The sequence below is a fragment of the Orcinus orca genome, chromosome 8 (assembly GCF_937001465.1).
Source record: "Orcinus orca chromosome 8, mOrcOrc1.1, whole genome shotgun sequence".
In the NCBI taxonomy this organism is placed as follows: domain Eukaryota; kingdom Metazoa; phylum Chordata; class Mammalia; order Artiodactyla; family Delphinidae; genus Orcinus; species Orcinus orca.
The window spans coordinates 5,489,608-5,512,488 of NC_064566.1; the positions used below are offsets into that span (position 1 = coordinate 5,489,608).

Genomic DNA, 22,881 nt, shown 5'->3' on the forward strand with positions numbered 1-22,881 from the left:
GACCCTGGGCCTGCTATCCACAGACAGGTACAAATGATTCCTCTTCTAGAGAGCATGTTGAGGCTGAATTCTGTCAGTGTACAGAGGACACGTACTGTTAAAATATCAAAGCAGGAGGTGGGGTCTAGGGATTTCCTGGTTTAATCCTTTTGTCTTACAGAAAGAAACAGAGACTTAAGATGAAGTAACTTGTAAGTGATACAGCTGGGGCTAGAACCCAAGTGTCCTGCTCCTCCGTCCACTAGGGTTAGAGCAGTGCTGGGGGTCCCACCAGGGTCTGGGTGAGAGATTCATTCCTAAAACTGGGCGTGAGGTCTCAATCAACAAGAACATTTGCTGCCAGCTCCTATCTGAGGCCTGCTTTGAGGGAAGGAGCTGCACTCACCCACTCCCAACCCCCAACCAAACTAGAGTGTTACAGGGCAGAGCATATGATCTTGGGAAGAGGGGAGAGAAGTGACAAAGATGGACCCACTTACTCTTCTTGAACATTGTAACTGAGCAGAAGGAACCCCTAGGCAGAGGGGAGGGCCCACCGAGGGTCCTTCCCTGGCAGTGATAGGCTGGCTTGGAAAGTCAGGCTGTCTTGCGTTGCAGCAAGAAGATTCTTGGGACCCAAAGTGTGCTCAAGAACTAGCATCAAGTGCCCAAAAGGAGAATTAGCTTCTGGGACGGGCTTGGTCCTGTCCACATAGGCATCGACAGCTTCCATTTCCTCATGGGTAACTCCCTTCCGCTGCCCCGACAGAGCCCAGCACCTGCTGTCCAGTGTAGACTTGTTCCCCTGCCGACCTGCCTGAGGGGGGCGGGGCAGCTAGCATTTACCCAGGCCCTGCCCCTGGAGATGAGGGAGATAGCGCCCACCTCCCCTCTTCTCTTCCCCATTCTTCCTCCCACCCCACCCCAAACACACCACTCCCCAATCGGGCCTGTCGCAAGATAACCTGGGAACTATGAAGAGACTGGAAGGGGTAAGGAGAGGCCACACTCCTTGTGCAACCAGAGAAAGAGTGGACCGACAAGCTTTATCATAAAATTGAAAACAATATGAAAATGTTTTTTCTTTCTAAGTACAAAGCCAGACACTATTAAGACTATGAAAAACTGGCCAGAGGCCATGAAGCTGAGAAAGAAGACTCTTTGGCGTAGTGCCCTGTGCTCCAGTGCAGTGCAGGTGGAAGGTGCTGGGGGCAGCAGCAGAAGACTCAGGCTGCTTATGGGGGGTGTGAGGGAGGCTGACCGGCCAGCCCCATCAGAGGGCTCTGGCTCCCCACTCCTCAGAAACTCCCACGTTTGGGGACTGAGGTTACTCTCGGCCTTTGGGGGCCACTGGTTCTCTGCAGAGCCCCAGGAGTGAAATGGGGTCGGGGGGATGAGGCAGACAGGAGTAGGGGAGGGAGGGAGCATTAGCCTTTCTGCACTGAGAAACTCTGTTTTTTATTCCATGGCTGCAAGTGTGTGTTTCAGGCAGCAGGTGAGAATGAAGCTAGGGTACTGTTGCCCGCAAAGGCACCTTCAGTCTCTCTACGACATCCCCAAATGTGGAGGAAATCTTGAGCCCTTGGACAGGTGGACATGGGTCTGAGACTTAAGGCTGTAGGTGCTGAGGCTGTAGTGACGGGAGTCTGGGGCCTCCTGGGGAGGAGCTAAGAGGAACGTGGACAGGCCGACAGGAGTGAGGGGTGCTCATCCCAGGAGCTGTGTCCTGGCACCTCTGTTTGTGTCTAGGGGGGCATGGGAATGTGTGTGGGCTCACACCTCGCCCTCCTCGCCACTGTCATCCACGCTGGGCTGCCTCACCACCTTCTGGTGCCTGGGTGTGGACGGACAGCCAGCCTTCCGCTGCTCCTGGAAGGCCCGGGTCCGGCTGGCCACCAGGGCGGCGCTGTTGAGGGCAACCACAGACTGGCGGGACTTCAGGGCAGGCCAAGGCCCCTTGCGGGCCTGGTGGCCTCCCTTGGCGCTTGAGAGCTGAGGGAAGGGCTGTGGAGGGTCTTCACCTGAAAACTCCTCTGGAGAGAAAACCTGGAAGGATGAGAGTATAAAGAAGATCACGGCGAAGTCGTTCCAAGGCAGGGGCACAGAGCACAGAGCCTAGAAAAGGGTAGATGCAGAGCATCTGTTGAGTGAATACAGAAAAAGCTACTACAGGTACTCACAGGTCAGAGAAGGGAAGGCAGCGCCCCAGCCCTACTGCCACTGCTCCTCAGCCCTCACCTGTCTGGCCCCCAGAAGCCCTCCTTAGCTCCCCTGCGCCCGCCGCGTCCTTGGGGTCCTCTCCTCCTCCTCTTGCCCCCCACTGCTTTGTACAGTCAGTCCCATGAGCCACAAGGGAAACATCTTCCGGGTGCCGGGCCCTGGGCTGGGTGCTGAGTGAGGACACCCTGCCTTTAGGAACACACACACCCACCCATCAACCATCTGTTCCTCCCTCCAGCCTTCCACACCCAGTGCCACCTCCTCCAGGAAGCCTTTCCCAAATGTTCCCGTCCTCTGTGAGGTGAGCTCTCCCTCCGGGTCAGCTACCTTGGACTCAAGTCACATGGGGGGCCTGATTTCCTAAGGCAAGGGCCAGGTCTTACACTTGTGCCCTGCAGCGCTTAGCACAGAGAGGCTGCTTAGCTACTCAGCCAGCACTTCAGTTGTGTGAGTGCGATGACCCCTCTGCACGCCATCCTTCGATGGGTTGCCCTTCCGATTGGGGAGGGGGTGCTGAGATCATCTTATCTACACCCATCTGGGGTCAACAGTTGGTTGTGCAGCTCCTGGCCTGGGGAGGATGCTCCTTCCAAGGCTGGGCAGCCCTGCAGCTTAGGTAGCAAGTCCTTGCGTCAGGCTGAGAGCTGCCTGCAGCCGCCAGCCTAGGGCTGGTTTGGCCATGGAGCCCACCAGATGGCCCTGTCCCGTGACTGCTCTCTAGCTCCCGTGGAAGGCAGCGCTCGCCTGTCCTCATCGGTTCTCCTCAGCTACTCTGAGGGGATGAAAAGGAGCTGCCCAGGGTGTGGTCCCCCTGCTCAGGTGCCCCCCGCTCAGGGCCAAGCCGAGCCCCAGTCCTGGACTTTCTCCATCCTCCAGCCACCTGCCCCCTCCTCATTTTGGCCCCCCCTCTGCCTCAACCTGGGCTGCTTCCTTAGCCCCAGCCTCACCTCTGGCAGGTCACCGTCCCCTGAGGTGCTTTCCAGCTCTGAGGATGGCTCCAGGAGGCTGATGGACCTCATAACCCCGCGGAGGTTGATACGGGGCCGTGACCCAGGCTCTTCTTTTGGGGCTGCCTGGCTCTCCTCCAACCCCACCACATTCAGCTCCCCACTGCCCCCGGGTTCTGGCTGAAGAGGTGGGAACGGTGTAGAGACCTCGGGGGCCAGGAGCTCCTCTGGGGAGGCCCCACCCACTTTCTGCTCCCAGACATGGCTCTGCCGGCTGCGAGGGGGTGGCCCTGAGTCAGCTTCCAGTGACCCAGCCACAACCTCCAGCACCCACCCCCACCCACCCCCTTCCCCTTGTCCCCCACTCCGTACCTAGCAGTCAGGATGCCCTGGTAGGTCTGCAGCTGGCGCAGAAAGCCGGGGTTGGGGCGGGCGATGGGCCGTAGCTCCTGCACGTGGCGCAGAGCCTGCTCCAGGCTCCAGCCGTACTGCTTCATGGCGTAGGCGATCACTGTGGCGGCCGAGCGGCTGACGCCCATCTTGCAGTGGACCAGCACCCGGGTGCCCTGCGCTCTGTGGAGGCCCAACCGGGTCAGCTTCCCCTCCCTCTCCCCCGCCCCCTTGCCATGCTGTCAGTGTCGGGGAAAGGCAGGTAGGTAGGTGGTGGGCTCACCTCCCAGAGCAGAGGGGAAAGGAGGTTAAGGACCCTGAGGGCCAGAAAAGCTGAGGGCAGAGCAGGCAGGAGGAGGGCATGGGCCCCGGACGGCAGGAAGCTGGGATGGGGCGGGCGGAGGGGTGGGACGGCCCGACCTTGCAGCCTCCACAAAGCGGTGCGTCTCCTTCCAGTGGGGCAGCAGCTGGGCCGACTCCTCATCCCAGAGGCGCACGTTGTGGTAGGTGAAGCGCTCGGGGTAGAAGTTGTCAATCTCGCGGGCCATGTTCAAGATGTGGCTCACCCTGCAGCACGGGGCACAAGGCCAGGCTGACGTGGCCATGGGCACCAGGCCCGTTGGCCAGAGGAGCCGGCGGACCTGGGTGTTAGTTTTCTGGTTCTGAGGGTCCGGTGGGGGCGGCACAGTTGTGGTGGGAGGAGGAGATGACGGTGACCTTGAGCAAATCGGTTCACCCCACTGGGCTTGAGTACTGTCCCCCCTGGCCCGTCCCCACCCCACTTCCAGGTAGCTGCTGGGCGGCCTGCAACATGCGCCCTTCTGTTATCGTCAGAAGTCAGTTAGAGCAGGGCTTCGGAGTTCAGCTGAGATGGGGTGGATCTGCAGCAGCTGGATGACAAGGGTCACAGCAGGTTTCCCGAAAGCCCATGGTGGACAAGTGACAGGAGCCGTTGGGAGCGGGCAGCCAGGTCTCCTACGGGAGAGGGGCTCTCCCTTCTCCCAGAGACGTGGTCAGGCGAAGAGGGGCTTTTCCGCTTTACAGCTGGGGGAGGTTAAGAGGGGGCCGGGGAGCTGCCAGCAGACCAGCAGGGTAGCTTATTCCCCTGTCCCCGCCTGAGCCCATATGAGGGGAACGGCCCCAGGGGCGGAGCTGGAAGCAGAGCTAGCGGCTGCTGAGAGGGTTCTGGGGGTTTCTGGCCAGGTTTCCCCACGGGGAGGACAGAGGGCGGGCAGTCCTGGGAGGGCTCGAAACCCTACCTGTTTCTCTGCAGCTCCTCCAGGTTCGCTGCGTTCCACTCTGAGCCCTGTGAGCACGGAGAGGGCGTCACTGGCCCTCTCCCCCAGCTGCAGCAGGCCCCACCTCCCAGCCCTCAGCCTGCAGCTCACCAGGTAGAGGTGGGGGAAGATGCGGGACGCCCGGTCTTGCTGGGCCATGAGGAGCAGCATCTGGTTGTCGATGAAGTCGCGGTATTGTTGGAGAGGGCATCCCAGGCGCAGCTCCAGGGCCTGGCGGATCTGCAGGCAGGAGGGTGAGGAGAGGCTGGGGGTGCATTGTGAGGCTCCCGATGCCCCAGCCTTCCCTGGGGGAGGGAAGGGCCTTTGAGGACAATACTCTGTCCCATCAAGGCAGAGAAGCTGAGGCCAGGCACGTGGGAACAGCTTAGACAGCAGGAAAGCTAAAGTGGGAGGCTCCAAGGAGAGGGCCACTCTGGGGCCCAGCCGGAGGCCCCCACAACCAGGACCCGGCTCTCGCCCTGGTCCCCGGCACCCTGCCCACCTCTTTGGAAGTGATGCTCTCCAGGTCACTGGAGTCCAACACCTCCCACAGCTCAGCCCGGATCGCCTGCTCCATCTGCTCCTGTCCTGAGGGCCTGGGAACCGAGCCCATCAGTCCAGGGGCCCCTTCCCCGCTCTGCCGTGGCACAGCCCCCTCTCCTCCCCTCCCTGTACTGACCGGCCGGGCTCGATGCTGGGAGGCCGCAGAGACTCCAGGTCAGCCATGACCATCCACTCGTTGAGGCAGCTCTGGTCAGAGCTCAGTCTGTCCTGGTAGTGGCTGGCCCAGGCGAGGGCACTGCCCCCTGGCACAAGACCACTGCCTAGAGCCGCCTCACATGCCTGGTGCAACACCTGGAGTGTGGCCCTGGGACAGAGGAGAGGCTGGGTCACGCTGTCCTCCCTGCTGCCCCTACCCAGACCCTGAGCCATCTTCAAGACCCAGCCCCTTACCACATGGTCTGGATGCAGACTGGCTTGAAGATTCGACTCTGCCCACCAGATGTCACACTGAAGCCCCTGTGGGAGATCAGGTGGGGGTGGAACCCAGCTCCTGGCTCTGGGACAGGGCCCCCTGAGAGGCCTACCCACTAGCCACCTAAGGCTGGTCCTCAAAATATACACACATCATCTAAACTTCCAAATAAGCCCTGTTGCCAGATATGGGGCAGCTGAGGCCCAGAGCAGTTAGGTGACTTGCCCAGGATCACACGGTGAATCTCAAGTGGAGCTGAGAGTAGGCCCAGCCTAGAGTTCTGCAGTTGCTCCCCAGTACCCACCACACCCCTGCACACACACACCCCCCATACATCACACTTAGTTATTCCACCCTCTGGCCCCTCTCCTTTCCCTTCCCTCCAGTTGCCACCTCTTACCCGTCTCCATCTAGGTACACCTGGGTGTCACTCCAGAGAGGCAAGACCAGGCCTAGGGTGCAGCTGGGGGAGCTGGCAGGGACAGAGGGAAAGCTGTTGTCACCCAGCACCTCCCTTCCTTGCCCTCCTCCCTTCCTCTCCCTGCTCCCACCTGCTATCAGGGAAATCCACGCCCAGAAGGACTGTCTCATCCTGGCTCAGACGTTCTCTTGTGGAAACTACCAGCAGGTAGCGGAGCCTGGCGGGCCGGGCCGCCTCCAGCTGGGCTGCCTGGGGAAGATGGGAAGGGAAAAGCCCGGGGTCACAGTGACCCAGAGGACCCTGCTCCCCCCACCCCTACCTGACACACAGCCGGGTCTAGAACAGACCTGCCACCTGCTCCCTCCGCACCCATCCCTCTCTTCCCAGATACCAGATCAGTGGTTACAATCTAGTGGTTCCCAACTTTGGGATCTCATGGTCCAATAAAATGTTTAGAAAGATTCTTCTCAGAGAGGGTGTGTGTGAACAAAAGGGGAGAATGGGCATGACAGATTGCCCTTTTTTTTTTCTGCCTAGGAAGGAGGTTTAAGAAACACCTTTCCACTTGCCATTACCATAATTTGATTCAAGGAATGTTTTTCACCAAAGAACTATTAAGAACACAGTTTCACAATAAAGGATGGTGCTTCTGTGGAATTAATTCTGCCTTACAAAAAACTGACTGCATCTTGTTTTTCCCATTGCTGCAGTGAGATTGTTCCACAGGCATCTGGGAACTGGTCCTCACTTTCCCGCCTGTGTCCCATTCCCGCACGGGCCCCTCCAGCACATGAGCCCACGGTGGGTGCTCAGCAGGCCCCCCTGAGCACCAGTTTATTTGTGGGCAACTCACATAGTAAGGAAGGTCTTGTGCTGGTTGAACAGAAACCCGCCTCTGGGTAATTCCCAGCTCTTGGACCTAATCTGACCCTACAGGCTCACATCGGACAAACCTCCCCATCCTTTCCCAGCTCTCCAGAGACCCGAAGACATGGCCGGATCGCCCTGTTAAGACAACTCTAGCCGAAACAGCAGAGTCATCGGGGTTTGGGTAACCGCTACGCTCCCCAGGGGGCCCCCTGCTCTCACACCACTGCTCCCCAAACACACACACACTGGCCCCATTCCACCCTCTCCTCCCACCTGGGGAGTGGCTCTCTCCCCTTTCAGAGGGCCAGAGGGCTCTGGACGGGGCCCTCACCAGGCGGATGTCGTCTTGTGGCCTTAGCAGCCCCACCATGAGGCGCAGGTGCTGACTCTGTTCCTGCTTCCTGAGACTCTGGGGCCCATGCCCGTCGTCTGTCTGGTCCCCGTGGGGCTGCTCCTCCCCGGGGGGGTCCTCCACTGGCTCAGAGCTGGCCTTGGCTGCATCTCCATCATCGCCTCCATCCCGCAGTCCCAGGACAGCCCCGCCGAGTACTGCAAAGCTCTGCCTGGCAGGGGAGCAGGGAAACCATGATGGCCCATCGTAGCTCTTAGGACAGGGGTGTGTCAGAATCACCTGGAGGGCTTGTTAAAACGTGCTGGACCCCATCCCCAGAGACTCAGTGGACCTGGAGTGGAGGCCTGAGAATGTGCATTTCTAACCAGTTCCCAGGTAATGCTGCCCCAGCACTTTGGGAAGCACTGCCTTGGGGGCTCTCAAGCCTCCAGCCCACCTGTTCTTGTCTGAGGAGGAGTGGAGGCTGCTTCCTTTTCCTTCCCACCTGCCTAACTCAGTAGATACTGTGAACCTGGTGGGGACTCAGGAGTCCTCAGGCCCTGCCGTCACATGCTGCCCACTGGCTCGTGACCACTGGCCACAGCCAGGTCCAGGACAGTGGGTGAGGGAGCTCCAACTGACCAGGGGGAAGATGAAAGCAAAGGCAGCCAGCTGTGCCCACCAGCTGTGCCTACTGGCAACACTGCCCCACATAGTACGTAGTGGGCTTTGGCTGCAAGTCCTCCAGGATGGCTGTGGCCAAGGCTGGCGGCTGGACAGAGGTGCGTGTGTTGGGAAGAGGTGCTCACCTTCGCTGGAGCCGGCTTCTGCGCTGGGACACCTGGTCCTGCTGAGAAAGCAGCCCCCAGAGTAGAGTGAAGAGGCAGGGAAGGATTCTCCTCTCCCCTGTCTCAGGGCTGCTGTGGTGGATGGTGGAGGGATCGCGCCCCCTCCGCGCACACCGCCCCTCCCCGCAGTGGGGAATGGAACCAGAAAGGGGGTCAGGTCCCCTTGGCGCTGCAGTCCACTCTCCACGTGGAGGCACTGGGGGAGCCCGGGCCCAGGTTCCGGTCCACCGGCCGGAGGTAAGGGGGCGGGGGGGGGAGGGGTGCGGGCGGTCGCGGCTGGAGCGCCTGAGGCTTTGGCCCCTGTCTGGGCCCAAAGCGGGGTAGGGCCTCCGCAGGCGGTCACGGCTCCGGATCTCGCCTTGGTCCGAGTTCCTGATTGCCTCAAGATTCCCCCCCCAACCCCTCCCCCCCACAGCCTGAGACTTGAAGTCCCCCTCCGCACACCCCCAGGCTTCAGGGGAGGCTGCCCGTGGACAGCAAACACTCCCCCAGGCCCAACTGGCAGCCAGCTGCGTGGGCAGGACCACAGCAGAGCCAGACTCACCGTGGGCCCCACAGGCGTGGAGTGGCCGCCGGCCGGGGGCGAGCGGCTTACTGTGACCAGGGCCATGGGACCAGACCGGGGGCACCTGGGCCGGCAGGGGCACAGCACCCTCCCGCAGCCCCACGGAGAGTCCCTGCCCCGCAGGACCAGGAAGGAGAGTCCGGAGCCACCAGGGCCTGGCACCTCCTCGAGGGCGGACCTTAAAGGGCCAGACACCCGTCCAGCCCGACCTGAGGAGCCCGCAAACAGTGGCCACCGCCCCTCCCTTCGTGTCTCCACAGGTTCGGTCCGCCTCGTCCCCGCCCCCCGAAACACGTTGGGGGCGGGGCGCAGGTGTGGAGCCCGGCAACGGCGGCGGGAAGGGGCAGCCTACGTTGGGTTCAGGGTTCGGTCCCTCCTCACAGGAGGTGCCCCTGCCCCTGTCCTCCCTGCTCCGCCCAGTTAGGTCACCTGAGCTGTGCTCTGGGCCTCAACCGTTCTGTTAGCAGCAGAGATGGGACCTAGGGAGGAAGGACTGAGGACCCGGGTCTTGGAGAGGACCAGAACCCGTGGGTCTTAAGTGGGGAGCACCCCAAACTTCTTTCTCCTCGCCGGTTGGCCCTGGCGCTTCCACTCAGCATGAATCACTGAGAGACACTCGAAGCTTCAGGGGATATCAGGGTGGGTTTAGAACTAACCCCTGAGGCTCACAGCAGGTCCTCAGGGCCACCTCGGAGGTGAGCAGGGCAGGGCTGAGCAGGTTCACAGCGGCGGCAGAGGGAAGTGACTTGTCTAATGTCACTGCAGTAGAACCTGCCGGAGTCAGGTCAGGAACGCAGGCCTGGGGCGCAGGGCCTCCTCTGACCCGGCAGAGTCCGGAGAACCAGCCTCTCCCCGTCCCTGACACAAGCAGGGGTGGGTTCCCGGAAAGCCTGGCTGTGTGGCCGGAAGAACCGGGGTCTCCAGTAGGTGGGATAGGGCTCGGGGGAACTGACGTTCAGGGAGCACCTACTAGGGCACCTGACACCTGTCGGCTCATTTTACCCTCCCAGAAGCCCTGGGGGTGGGAGGCGGTCTCATTTACAGCTGAGGACACTGAGGCTCAGAGGGGCTAAGGGGACCACGGTCAGGATTCAAACCCAAGTCTAAGGCCATTGCCCACAGTGTCTCCCCTCGGTGCCCCCCAGCACTCCCCCCCCCCGGCCCCCCCAATGAGCGGAGCAAGCCTGCTGCTGAGGGTCTCTTTATTTCCATCTCAGTCTCCAATGCACGCCCAGCCGCAGGGCTCCAGGCCCCAAGCCCAGCAGCAGCAGAGTGTCTATAAATAAATAAGTTACAAAAGTAGGGGGCGGTGCAGCCCCGGGCAGCCCTCCTGAGGGCGGGGCTCAGAGCTCCGTGAGCGAGCGCTGTAGGGTCCGCTGTAGGTCCTCCTCCTCCCGCCGCCCCCGCCGCTCCCACTCCGCCTGCTCCCGCGCAGACAGCTCCAGGGCCAGGCGAAGCTGCTCCTCAAAGCTCGGGGGCGCCCTGAGAGGGGCCCCCGGACCCTCAGGCTCTGTGGACATCTGCAGGCTTTCCTGGAGGGCCCTTCCAGGCGAGGCATGAGAGGGGAGAGCAGACCCGTGAGCGCTAAGGCTGGGGAGGAGGCCGAGGGCTGGGACATGGCTGCAGAGGCCGAAGATAAGGACAGGGAGGCTGGGACCCGAGGACCGGAGACAAGAGACAAGGCCGGGCCCTGTCTCCCCATCCCTCGTGCCGCCCTCGCTGGTGGGCAGCACGGAAGATGGAGGGTGGCCTCAAAGAGGGTGTGGGGTCCTGGGGCCAGCACCTCCCTGCTACTTGACCCCACCAGCCAAAAACCCCCCCAGCCGGCAGGGTCCTCGAGGCAGGGCGGGGCTGAGACATGGACCTGGCAGGTCCCGGAGGGCCTCACCGCTCCAGCTGAAGCTGCTCCTCGTAAGCCGTGACCTGGGGAAGGTGGGCACCAGGCCGGGTGTTGGTCAGGGCTTCCCAGACAGTCACCTGCAGCAGCCAGAGCCCGGAGCTGTCACCTCTGCCACCCCTGCCCACGCCCGGGGCCCAGCTCCTGCCCGCACCCCACCTGCTCCGCCTCCGTGCCCGCCTCCAGCAGGCTCTGCTGGATGGCAAACTGCAGCAGGTCGTCGTCCTCGTCGCGAAGGGGCTCGCTGCGCTCTGCGCCCAGCACGCTGTACCCGTCGGGCACCTCAAACACGGCGGGGTCCACCTCACAGGGGAAGGGGCTCGCTGGGTGCAGCAGAGGGGTCGTGCTCAGCCCCTGGTGCACAGAGACCAGCGAACCTCACGGCCCCGCGCCCGCCCACGGCGGTACCTGAAGCTGCGATGGCAGAGCCGGGCGCCGGCACCACCGAGCTCAGGGGCTCGTCACAGCCACACAGGTTGCTGAAGGTGATGCGGGCGTTGAGCACGTGGAAAAGGGGGATCTCTGTGAGGAGATGTCGAGCCTGAGCCAGCCCTGCAGCCCGTGCCCACCCCACTCCGGGGGCCCTCCTGCTGCCCGGCCCACCCTCTCACCAATCTTGACCGGGAAGCCGGGCGGGAGGCGCAGGGTGATGAAGTCCCGCAGCTTGGCAAAGTGAGCGTTGCTGATGGCCATCAGGTCGATGATGGGCATCACCTGGTCACCCAGGGAGAGCGGGTGCTCCTCGCTCAGCCACAGTGTTGCCTTGAACCTGCCCGGCCAACCGCAGGACGTGGGTCAAGGAACCTCTGGTGGCCCCTCTGCTAAGGCGCACCTACTCTGGACATCTGCCTCTACTGCTCTCCACCTGGCCTGGGGGACCCTCTTCTCTGCTCAGCTGCTCCTGCCTGCCTCCCCCAGGAGCTTATGTCCTTCTGGCCCTACAGCCTGAGCTGCCCCCCGGCCCTGGGCTCAGGCTGGGCCCCGGGCGCTCTGTGCCAGCTCAGCTCTCCTGGACGAGGAGGGCAGGGCTGAGCTCCTGGCTTCAGTCCCGCCTCGTCCACAGCCCTGCCCTCCTCCTCGGCCCACAGCCAGCCAGCACGTCGCACTTCACCGTACTCTGGGGTCCCGCACAGCCCGACAGTTCGGGACCGCACTGCTGGGGTCGCATCCCAGCCCCGCTGCTGCGTGGCTGAGGGAGTCCACGTGAGGTTCCTGGCACAGTGCTGGGCCCACCAGACGCACTAGAAGTCACGGCTCATCAGAGCCTCACAGCACCTTTGTGAGCAGGTGGCCAAAGGCAACTGTTCTCGTTTTACTGAGGGGGAGGACAGACTCTCAGAGGGGAAGGTGATTCCTTGGGCCACGAAGCCAGGAGGTGTTAGAGCCGCGTGCCCTTCCTGTCTGCCACAAGCTGGCCCCCAGCAGGTGCTCGTTCAGTTGAACAGAAAACCATACATGGGTGGTGCTGCCCATTCATTCGTTCACCAAGAAGAGCGACCAGTCCTCTGAGCCAAGCCCCGAGCTGGGTGCCAAGGACCATGGCTAAAGCAGACCTGGCCCGGCCCCCAGGGAGTGAGTCGAGAAGGCAGCCAGCTGGGTGAGTGAGTCCCCCACTCCAGGGGGCCCTGTGTGTGACAGGGTCTGCAAGGGCTCGGGGGCACCAGGCAGGGTCCCCTGTCCCAGAGGGAAACCCCCCGCCAGCCCCCAGACCTCACCTCTGTACTTTGCTGGACATCTCAATGGGGCGGCCGATGTTCCTCGACTCCAGGCTGAAGTTGGGGTCAAAGTACTCGTCGGGGGAAATGGCGGTGGGGTTTGTGGGGCTGGCTGCCTGCTGCACAGGAGCCTGGGTGGCCCCAGGACCAGGCTTAGCGCTGGGGAGGCGCCGGCCCGGCCCCGCCCAGTGGGCCCTGCCAGTCGGCCCCCCGCCCCCGCCCCCCAGTCCCGGCTCACCCCATTGTGGGAGGAGTGCTGCTGGGCCATCCCAAGGAAGGACTGGAATGGAGTCTTCCCCCCTAAGGAGAAGGGGTGGAGCCCATGAGGGGACCTGGGGCCACTGCCCCCAGACTGCCCACACCTAGCCTCCACCCTGGGAGCCTCCCCTGTGGTGGAAGGCGGAGCAGACGGGAACGGGGAAGCCTTCCAGCTGGTCCCAGATACTCTGGCCCTGACCCCAGATCAGGGTGACCACCCCGTACGGTGTGACTGGGCAGCAGGCAGGCGCACCTGGGTTTACCTTTGCTCCTCGACTTGTCCTGATCGGAGAGGTGCTCCGTGCGTGTGCGTGTCACCAGCTCCACATTGGTGGCGCTGTATACCTGGGGAGCAGGGGGGACACAGGGGGAGCTGGGGGCTCAGAGCCTGCTGCCCACACTCAGCCTCACCAGCACAGGACCCAAGTCCTCCTGTCCCCAGGGACAGATAGGATCTCACTCCCCACAGTGGAGGGGGTGGGGTCTGAACCCCGGGAAGTCACTAATGAGGGTAAAATGCTCCTGGCTTCATCTCGGTGATCCGGGTAGGGGCCCGTGCTGTGGGTAATCCCTGTGTGCTCAGCAGGGGCTGGGCACTCGGGCCCCACTGTTCCCATGGCCACACAGGGCATCCGGAGCCCACGGGCTGCTGGGTCTCCCTCCACACAGGGTGGATGTGGAGAAGGGGCAGATTTCCTGGGCCTCATCTCCTACCCCAGCTCCCACCACTAGCCTCTCCTGCCTTGGCCTCGTAGCCGCTAACGGTTTCCATCTTCTCAGACCGCCAGCCCCAGATACCACATTTGTTCCTGAAACAGACCAAACAGGAGCTCATGAGGACCCACACCCCCCAACTCTGGCCAAAGTCGTCCCTTCCAAAGACCCCCTCCAATTTGCCTTCCTGCTGTGAAACACACAGGGGCCTTGAGGAGGCTGCCTGGACAGCTGGGGACAAATGAACAGAGGACTGAGGACTAGAAAGTACTGGGGAATGATTAATTTTTCTAGGTGTGATGATGGCGTTGGGGCTTGGTTTAAAAACATCCTTATCTGTTAGAGTCACACGCAGAAGCATTTACTGTTGAAATGATACGACATCTGGGACGTGCTTTAAAATAGTTGGGGGAAAAAGAAAACAGGAAAAAAGTGAGGAAGGGTAGATTCAACAAGATGGGCAAAATGTTGGGAACTCCCTGGCGGTCGAGTGGTTAGGACTCAGCGGTTTCACTGCTGAGGGCCTGGGTTCGATCCCTGGTTGGGGAACTAAGATCCCACAAGCCGTTCGGCGTGGCCAAAAAAAAATTTAAAAAAAAGATTGGCAAAATGTTGATAAATGCTGAAGTTGGGTGATGAGAACATCATACTAGTCTCTCTTCTTTCATATGTGCTTGAAATTTTCCATAATAAAAATTTAAAAATAAAGCTATGTCTGATTCAACAATAATAGTTGGAGATTTCAGTACCCCACTTTCAATAATGGATAGAACAAGCAGACAGAAGATCAACAAGGAAACAGAAGACTTGAACACGCTACGAACTAGACTTGATAGACATCCTTAGATCACTCCACCCAACAACAGAATACATATTCTGCTCAAGGGCATGTGAAACATTCTTCAGGATAGACCGTGGGCTCGGCCATAAAAGAGACCTCAATACAACTGAAAGGACAGAAATCATACACAGAATGTTCTCCAATCACAACTGAATGAGGGCTTCCCTGGTGGCGCAGTGGTTGGGAATCCGCCTGCCACTGCGGGGGACACGGGTTCAAGCCCTGGTCCGGGAGGATCCCACGTGCCGCAGAGCCATCTGGACCCGCGAGCCACAACTACTGAGCCCACGTGCCACAACTACTGAGGCCTGCGTGCCTGGAGCCTGTGCTCAGCAACAAGAGAAGCCACCACAATGAGAAGCCCGCTCACTGCAGTGAAGAGCGGCCCCTGCTCACCGCAACTAGAGAGGGCCCGAGCGCAGCAGCAAAGAGGCAACGTGGCTAAAAATAAATAAATAAAATAAATAAATAACAACAACAAGAAAGCAACCTTAATTAAAAAAAAAAAAAAAACTGGGCTTCCCTGGTGGCGCAGTGGTTGAGAGTCCACCTGCCGATGCAGGGGACACGGGTTCGTGCCCCGGTCCGGGAGGATCCCACATGCCACAGAGCGGCTGGGCCCGTGAGCCATGGCCGCTGAGCCTGCGCGTCCGGAGCCTGTGCTCCACAACGGGAGAGGCCACAACAGTCAGAGGCCCGCGTACCGCAAAAAAATTAAAAAAAGACAACAACAAAAAAACTGAATGAAATCAGAATCAGTAACAGAAAAAAGATGACTTGGGAAATTCATGAATATGGGAAGAGTAAACAACATACTCCTAAATAACCAATGGATCAAAGAATAAATCAAAAGCAAAATCAGAAAATACTTTGAGATGAATGGAAACGAAGATACAACATACCAAAACTTATGGGACACAACTAAAGCAATGCTGAGAAAGAAACTTATAGCTGTAAATAACTATATTAAGAAAGAAGAAAGATCTTATATCAATAAGCTAACCTTCCATATTAAGACACTGGGAAAAGAGCAAAGTAAACCCACAGCAAGCAGAAGGAAGGCAATAATAAATATTAGAGTGAAAATTAATGAAATGGAGAATAGAAAAACAATAGAGAAAATCAATTCAACCAAAAGCTGGTTCTTTCAAAAGATCAATGGAATTGACAAAGAAGGAAGACTCAAACTACCAGAATCAGAAATGAAAGAGGGGGCATTACTACTGACATTACAGAAATAAAAAGGATTATAAATAAAAGAATATGATGAACAATTGTACCCCAACAAATCAGATAATTTAGATGAAGTAAACAAACTCTAGAGAGACATAAACTACCAATACTAACTCAAGAAGAAGTAGATAATCTAACAGACTTGTAACAAGTAATGGGACTGAAGCAGTAAAAACAAAAACAAACCAAAAAGTACCCACAAAGAAAAGCCCAGGCCCAGATGGCTTCACCAAAGAATCCCACCAAACTTTTAAAGAAGAATTAATACCAGTTATTCACAAACTCTTGCAAAAAATAGACAAGGAGGTGACACTGCCTAACTCATTCAATGAGGCATTGTCCAGATACTAAAACCAGGCAAAGACATGACAAGAAAACGATAAACCATTACCTCTTAGGAATATGGACACAAAATAGTAGCCGACCAAATCTAGCAACACATGAAAAGAATGATACACCACGACAAAGTGAAATTTATCCCAGGGATACGGGGTTGGTTCAACATCTGAAAATTAACTGATAGCAACACATATCAATAGAATAAAAATAAAAGTCACGTGATCATATCGATAGACACAGAAAAGGCATTTGACAAAACCCAAACCCTTTCACAATAAAAACACTCAACAAACTAGGAACAGAAGGCAACTTCCTTGGCCTGATAAAGCATACCCACAACTAATGTCACACTTAATGATGAAAGACTGAATGCTTTCCCCCTTGTTTCTTTATCAGAAACAAGATAAAGATGTCTGTTCCTGCCACTCCTATTCAACATTCTACTGGAGGTTCCAGACAAAGCATTTAGACAAAAAAAAGGAAATAAAAGGCATTCGGATTAGAAAGGAAGAAGTAAAACTATTAACAGATGACACGGTCTTACATATAAGAAATATGAGGAATCCACTAAAAACCCATTAGACCTAAAAAATGAGTTTGACAAGATTGCAGGATGTAAGATCAATATATAAAAATCAATTGTATTTTTATAGATTTGGAATGAACAGTTCAAAAATGTAATCAAGAAAACAATGCAATTTATAACAAAAAGAATAAAATACTTAGAATAAATGTATTTACTGTAAGTGTAAAACTTATACTCTGAAAACTACAAAACATCATTGAAAAAAAATTAAATATCTAAAACGGAAAAATATCCAACGTTCATGGCAGAAGACTTAACATTATTAAAATGGCAACACTCCCCAAACTGTTTTACAGATTCAACACAAACACTATCAGAATCCCACCTGAATTCTTTGTAGAAATTGACAAGCTGAATCTGGAATTCATATGCAATTTCAAGGGACCCACCCAGAATACGTAAAATAATCCTGAGAAAGAAGGACAAAGTCGGAAGACTTATACTTTCCAATTTCAAAAACTTACGACAAAGCAACATGTGATTAAGACAGTACACAAAGAGAGTCATACAGACCAGTGGAATAGAACTGAGAGTCTAGAAATAAACCCACACATCTCTGGTCAACTGATTTTTCCACAAGGGTGCCAAGACAATTCAATGGGAATTAACAGTCTTTTTAACAAACGGTGCTGGAACAAGTGGATAGTCACATGCAAAAGAATGAAGCTGAATCCTTACCTCCCACCATATACAAATATTAACTCAAAATAAATCAAAGAGCTAACTGTAAGAACTAAAACTACAAAACTTTCAGAACAAAACATAGGGGAAAATCTTCATGACTTTGGATTTGGCAAAGTATCGTTAGATATGACACTAAAAGCACGAGCAACAAAAGGAAAAATAGATAAACTGGACTTCATGAAAATTAAAAACTTTTGTGCTTCAAAGGACACCATCAAGAAAGTGAAAAGACAAGCCACAGAATGGGAGGAAATATTTGCAAATCATGTAGCTGATAAGGGATTTCTACCTAGAACATACAAAGAACTCTTGTAACTCAATAATAAAAGATAACCCAATTTTTAAAATGGGCAAAGGGGGACTTCCCTGGTGGCGCAGTGGTTGGGAATCCACCTGCCAATGTGGGGGACACGGGTTCAACCCCTGGTCCGGGAGGATCCCACATGCCGCGGAGCAGCTTATCCCGTGCGCCACAACTACTGAGCCCGCGCTCTGGAGCCGGCGAGCTGCGACTACTGGGCCTGCAGGCCACGACTACTGGGCCTGCGGGCCACGGCCCTCAGCGTGCACCTAGAGCCCGTGCTCCGCAACAAGAGAAGCCGCCGCAATGAGAAGCCCATGCACCGCGGTGAAGAGTGGCCCCCGCCCGCCGCGGCTGGAGGGGGCCCGCGCGCGGCAACAAAGACCCAATGCAGCCAAATTAATTAATTAATTTTTGAAAAAGATAAAATGGGCAAAGGATCTGAAGAGACACTTCTCCAAAGAAGATATACAAATGGCCAATAAGCACATGAAAAGATGCTCAACATCATTAGTCATTAAGGAAATGTAAATCAAAACCACAATGAATACCACTTCACACCTGCTAGGATGGTTATAACACCAAAATAAATAAATAAATAATGAGCAGTAAGTGTTGGTGAAGATGTGGAGAAATTAGAACCCTTATATACCACTGACGGGAATGTAAAATGCTGCAGCCCCTTTGGTAAATAGTCTGGCAGCTCTTCAAACAATTAAACATCTGTGTTTAATTACCACATGTCACCACAGGACCTAGCAATTCCACTCGCAAGTAAATACCCAAGAGAAAGAAAATGTATGTCCACACTAAAACTTGTACACTAACGCTCAGAGCAGCATTCTTCATAGTCAAATAGTCAACAGTCAAAAGGTGGAAATAATCCTTATGTCCATCAATGGACGAATGAATAAACAAAATGTGGTATAGTCGTGCAGCGGACCTGGCCATAAAAAGGAATGTAGCAGTTACATGCTACAACTTGGCTGAACCTTGAACACATGACGCTAAGCAAAAGAGGCCAGTCACAAAAGACCACACATATTGTATTATTCTATTCATATAAAAATCCAGAACAGGAAAACCTATAGAGACAGAAAGTAGATTAGCTGGGGGGGAGGGGATTGTTGATTGTTAAAGGCAGTTGATTGGGAGTTGACTGTTAAAGGGTACAGGGTTTCTTTCTGAGGTGACGGAAATGTTCTAAAATTGGACGGTGGTACCGGTTACGTATCTGTGAAGATACTGAAAACCACTGAACTGCATACTTTAAATAGGGGAACGGTACAGTATACAAAATTATATCTCAAGAAAGCTGTTTTTTGAAAAAAAGTGTTTCTGAAGTCTGTTATTGGAACTGGGGCACATGTTGTCAGAGAAATAACACCCTGCCGGAAGGGTGGGCTCCTAGGCTACCCACAAAGGACTCTGGCCCAGACACAGCTGCACCGCTGAGAAGCCGACCTTGCTGCAAACAGCTGCCCTGCACGGCAGCCTCAATCCTCGTTTTTATGGGAAACACGTGAGGTCAGAAGTCAGGAAACTGGGGACTCCCTGACCCAGCCTCCTCCCAGGGAGACAGCTGCCAGTATAGACAGGCGTGCAGGAGGTGGAAGGTGCCACAGGACCCAGGACCAGCAGGTGGTCCAGAAGAGGCACCGGGTCTGCAGGGACCCCCCTCCCCCTCCCGAGCAGCCTCTGCGAGGGGCTCAGCTTCCCAGAAGCCTGAACTAGAGGCTCGAGGGCACTACCCACGGTGTGGCCAGGGCCCAACTAACCTCTCGAAGGCCACATTGCGAGTGTCCAGGTGGGTGGAGACGATGGGAGAGGTGAGGCGACTGGCCACATGCTCCTCACTGGGCCGCATGGTGGCCAGCAGCGCTTCAGGCTCGTGCAGCGTGAGCCCCAGTGTCTCCGTGTGCACCAACTGCCGGTCGTGGTCAACTTCCATCACCAAGGCTCCCGCCTCTGCCAGCCGGCGCGGGGGTGTGAGGGGGACGAATAAGTGCCAGGACCAGACAGTGGCCAGAGGGCTATCGTGGTGCCCTCAGCCACCTCCTGCCACGGGGTGTGGCCTCAGCCTCTGGACGCCCTCCACCCCGACCTCCATTTACACATCTGGAGACAGAGACAGAGGACAGCACTGTCCTCACAAGCCACGGGAGAACCTGGGGGCCCTGGTCTGCTGCGTGCCTGCGGGGAGCCCCCCAGAGCTCACCCTGGCCCTTGAAGATGAAGCTCCTCCGGCCGCGTTGCCAGGTCATGTGCTCAAAGCCCAGGAGGCTGGTGTCCACCCGCAGGTTCTCACCCCGCTTCCACACGCGATACACGTCACTCGGGCACATCTTGGACACGAGGGGCACTGCAGGAGGCACAGAGGTCACCAAGGTTCTTTCCCAACGGCCCCAGCCCAGGCCCCTGAGAGCCAAGAGGTCCCCACTCACCCCAGCTGGTGAACTCCCACTTCATCTCCACGTAGAAATCGGGGGCCTGAGATAGACCAGAGCACCGATCAGGGCCCTGCCTGCAGCAGGGCCCAGCGGGCCTGGGAAGCCCCTCGTCCACAGGCCCCCTTCTGGGAGCCCAGCCCTTCCCCAACCAGGGATCAAACCCAGCCCCCCACAGTGAAAGCACGGAGTGCCAACCAGGGAATTCCCTCAGTGAGGTGTGATGTGCCGCCGTGGTCCAGCTTTGCCCCCAACCCAGCCAAACCCCACCCAGTAAAGGGTGGGCCAAGTGGGGCCTGAAAGGTCTGCAAGTCATCAGGCTATAAGCATCTGCAAGCCTGGGACCAGGCTCAACCTGGCCACTAGCCCACTGGGGGTCCCTGGGGGAGCTTCTGCCCCCTCTGGATCCCAGAGTCCTCATCTGCAAAGGGGGCATAGTGACCCCCTGGGGCCCTGCCCCCGGGGTGGAGGGCACAAGGTAGTGTGCTCTCCCAGTGGGGGCCCCCTACCCACCCACTGTGTGCTTTGAGAAGGGTGGACAGGAGTCCAGGCCGCATCCGCTAAGTTGGATGAAATCCGCCTTTCAGTAAATCTGCATTAACCAGGAGACCCATGATCTAAAGCTCTGTTGAGATTTCTAGCACTAGAGGACCCTCTATGCTGGCAAAAGGCTTTCTCTCCAAAGGGAGAAAAGCCTCATCCACGTGGGCCTGGTTGCCTCTCTTTTCTACATCACCCTGGGTTGGGGTCAAGAGAGAGGGACCTCACTGACAGTGTCAGGAAAGCATGCTGCACAGGCTGGGTGCCCTTCCAAGGCCAGGCCCGGCAGGGTTACCCCACATAGTCTGTCACGGTCCCCTCCATGGCGCCCCACACCCCCCTTACTGGCCACACCTCTACGTCCTGCTGTACCTGGCGGAGTTTGTTGAGCAATTCCGGAATGCCAGCCAGCCTCTGCGTGGCCCTCTGGTAGTCCCGATACTGAAGTACCAGCTGCACCATCTCAGGGTCCCCAGTGCTGACTGCCTCCTGCAGGACTGGGGGCACTGGGCTGCTGAGGGGAGCTCTCTAGATGGCTCCAGGCCTGGCCATTCACTCCCACACACCACCACCACCACCCCCCGCTGCCAGCCTCAGGGGAGCCCCTTTGCCCTCTGCAGTACCTGCCCAGCCCTGGCAGCTCTCTTTGCCCACGTTGGCATTGTGTCGAAGGAGGACTCTCACGGACTCCAGGTTCCCCAGGGACACGGCCAGCTCCAGGGGGGTGCGCCCCCGGGGGTCTTCCTGTTCGATGTCGTGCTGGGGGAGATGAGACACTCAGCACAGGGCAAGTAAGGAGAGGCCAAGGCAAGAAGGCCACTGGGATGAACAGGGTTGGGAGTCACTGCAGGAAATAAGGACAGCACACAGGTGGTGGAAATGGCAAAGGGTGGCCTGAGTGTCCTGGCAAAGGAGGAGAGGGGGTAGGTGGGAAGGGCCTGCCCACCTCTCCTGCCCTCTGCGAGGGACAGAGCCGGGGGCCCGGTGGTGGTGGGCAGGGGTGGGGGTGGGGTGGGGGGAGGGCCTGGTCTGGTAGAGGTGCAGCTGCCGATGTCAAGAGTTTGGACTGACTTGGGGACCAGGACCGGGCTGCTTTTCTCAGACTGGCTTAGGGGTGGTGCGGCGCGAGTTCGGAGGCTGGATGCAGTGTGAAGTGGGGAGACCGACAGGGCAAGGCCCAGCGCTGGGAGCCGAGGTCAGAAGCCCAAGCTCGAGGGGCAGGTGACCTCTCTTCTGGGCCGGGAAGAGGGAGCCGGGCAGGCGGCCTCCCGATGCAGACCACAGATTTGGGTGGGGGACCAGGAGGACGGCCCGGGCGCCCGATGGGCCTCACCTGGCGGCTGTGCAGCGCGGCCTCCAGTTCGCGGTGCCGGTTCGCCCAGACTAGCCGATGCAGCGGGAAGGTGGGGCCCGGGCCTGCCATGCTGGGCCTCAGCGCCTCATCCCGGGCGGGGGCGGCCCGGCTCCGCCTCGGCTTCGGGCCTGGCGCGGGCCCTTCGCCTCCCGTCCGCGCCGAGCCGGAGCAGTGCCCACCGCAGCCCCCGCGCCCCCGCGGCAGTGGCGGCAGCGGCGGCGGCGCAGGCAGAGGGGAGGGCGGGTTCGGCGGGCTCGGCGGGCGGGGCTGCGCCGAGGCGGGGCGGGGCGTCGGGCCTGGCGCGCCCTTGCTTCGCAGCCGCAGAAACCTCAGCCCGGCCGGCACTCGCCGGGGGCGGGCGAGGGGTGCTGCCCAGCAGCCCTGGTGACCACGTGCGCCAGGGCAGAAGCCAGGACCTGAGTCTCAGCCCGGGTCTCAGCCGGGAAGGGTCTGCGGAGGGCGTTCCGGAGGGCGGGGCCTGGATGCAGCTCCGCCAGCGCCCGGCAGGGGGCGTCTCAGACACGGCGCAGACCCATCCTGGCGGGTCCGGAAGGGGAAGGAGGGAGTCCGGAGACTGGGCGGTTCGGCGAGGGGCGGGGCCGGGGTCCCCGGGACGTGAGCGCGAGTGTGCGCGTGCGTGCTCAGCGGGCCGCGGGCCGGTGGCTCTTGGGGTACGCGCGTTTCCCCGGCAGTTCCTTGCCTGTGACCCCGTGTTCTTACCCAGACCCCGCGGTTACAGACCAGGCCTGTGTGTGCGGGTGGGATGCGAGGTGCGGGCTTGCCTCCCCATCACCTCTGAGATGCCCCTAAATGCTGACCAGCTTAGCCTGAAGCACCTTTCTCAGGGACCTGGGCCAGTGTATGCTGCTGGCACACCACAGGCTGGACCTTGCCCTGGGGTGGGGGGTACACTGGAGTCAGGAATGGGGGTACGGGGGGGTGGGGGAGCAGGCCTGGCTAGCTCTAGGTCTTCTGGAGGGCTGCTTTCATCCATCGCGTACATCCCTTTTGCAGAGGCTGCACTTTGCTGCCAGTGTCAGGAGAGGAAGGAGAGTTTCGAAATCAGGGCCAGCCCCTCCACCCACACCGGAACCAGGGTGCAGGCCTCCTCCGTTGGTTGAGCTCCGGTGTCCTTACCCTGGCCTTAG

General features: G+C 58.0%; 2 protein-coding genes across 9 annotated transcripts; both read right to left on the minus strand.

The window, feature by feature from the left end:
• Positions 1 to 1,006: 1,006 nt before the first annotated feature.
• On the minus strand, positions 1,007 to 9,463 carry SSH3 (slingshot protein phosphatase 3). Of its 4 annotated transcripts, none has more exons than XM_033402380.2 (14): positions 8,804 to 9,459; positions 8,221 to 8,258; positions 7,412 to 7,643; positions 6,341 to 6,459; positions 6,190 to 6,261; positions 5,768 to 5,833; positions 5,493 to 5,681; positions 5,316 to 5,409; positions 4,925 to 5,053; positions 4,796 to 4,842; positions 3,957 to 4,103; positions 3,519 to 3,719; positions 3,147 to 3,420; positions 1,007 to 2,025 (listed from the first exon to the last, which is right to left on the minus strand). In XM_033402380.2, the coding sequence occupies exons 1-14, from the start codon at positions 8,867 to 8,869 to the stop codon at positions 1,753 to 1,755; spliced, it is 1,947 nt and encodes a 648-aa protein (XP_033258271.1). In that variant the 5' UTR covers positions 8,870 to 9,459; the 3' UTR covers positions 1,007 to 1,752. The 4 variants fall into 4 exon arrangements, with proteins under 4 accessions (XP_033258271.1, XP_004278049.1, XP_033258273.1 ...); XM_004278001.4 differs by having other exon boundaries at positions 8,221 to 8,261; positions 8,804 to 9,458; XM_033402382.2 differs by lacking the exon at positions 3,147 to 3,420 and having other exon boundaries at positions 1,783 to 2,025; positions 8,221 to 8,261; positions 8,804 to 9,463.
• Positions 9,464 to 10,009: 546 nt separating this feature from the next.
• ANKRD13D (ankyrin repeat domain 13D) lies at positions 10,010 to 22,264 on the minus strand. Of its 5 annotated transcripts, none has more exons than XM_012536099.3 (15): positions 21,713 to 22,261; positions 21,003 to 21,138; positions 20,752 to 20,876; positions 19,837 to 19,882; positions 19,611 to 19,754; positions 19,171 to 19,360; positions 13,437 to 13,503; positions 12,958 to 13,039; positions 12,675 to 12,736; positions 12,437 to 12,567; positions 11,333 to 11,490; positions 11,130 to 11,243; positions 10,881 to 11,044; positions 10,713 to 10,747; positions 10,010 to 10,444 (listed from the first exon to the last, which is right to left on the minus strand). In XM_012536099.3, exons 1-15 carry the CDS (start codon positions 21,800 to 21,802, stop codon positions 10,168 to 10,170), a joined length of 1,821 nt encoding a protein of 606 aa, XP_012391553.1. In that variant the 5' UTR covers positions 21,803 to 22,261; the 3' UTR covers positions 10,010 to 10,167. The 5 variants fall into 5 exon arrangements, with proteins under 5 accessions (XP_012391553.1, XP_012391552.1, XP_012391554.1 ...); XM_012536098.3 differs by having other exon boundaries at positions 10,713 to 10,801; XM_012536100.3 differs by having other exon boundaries at positions 10,010 to 10,366; positions 21,713 to 22,260.
• Between the last annotated feature and the right edge of the window lie 617 nt (positions 22,265 to 22,881).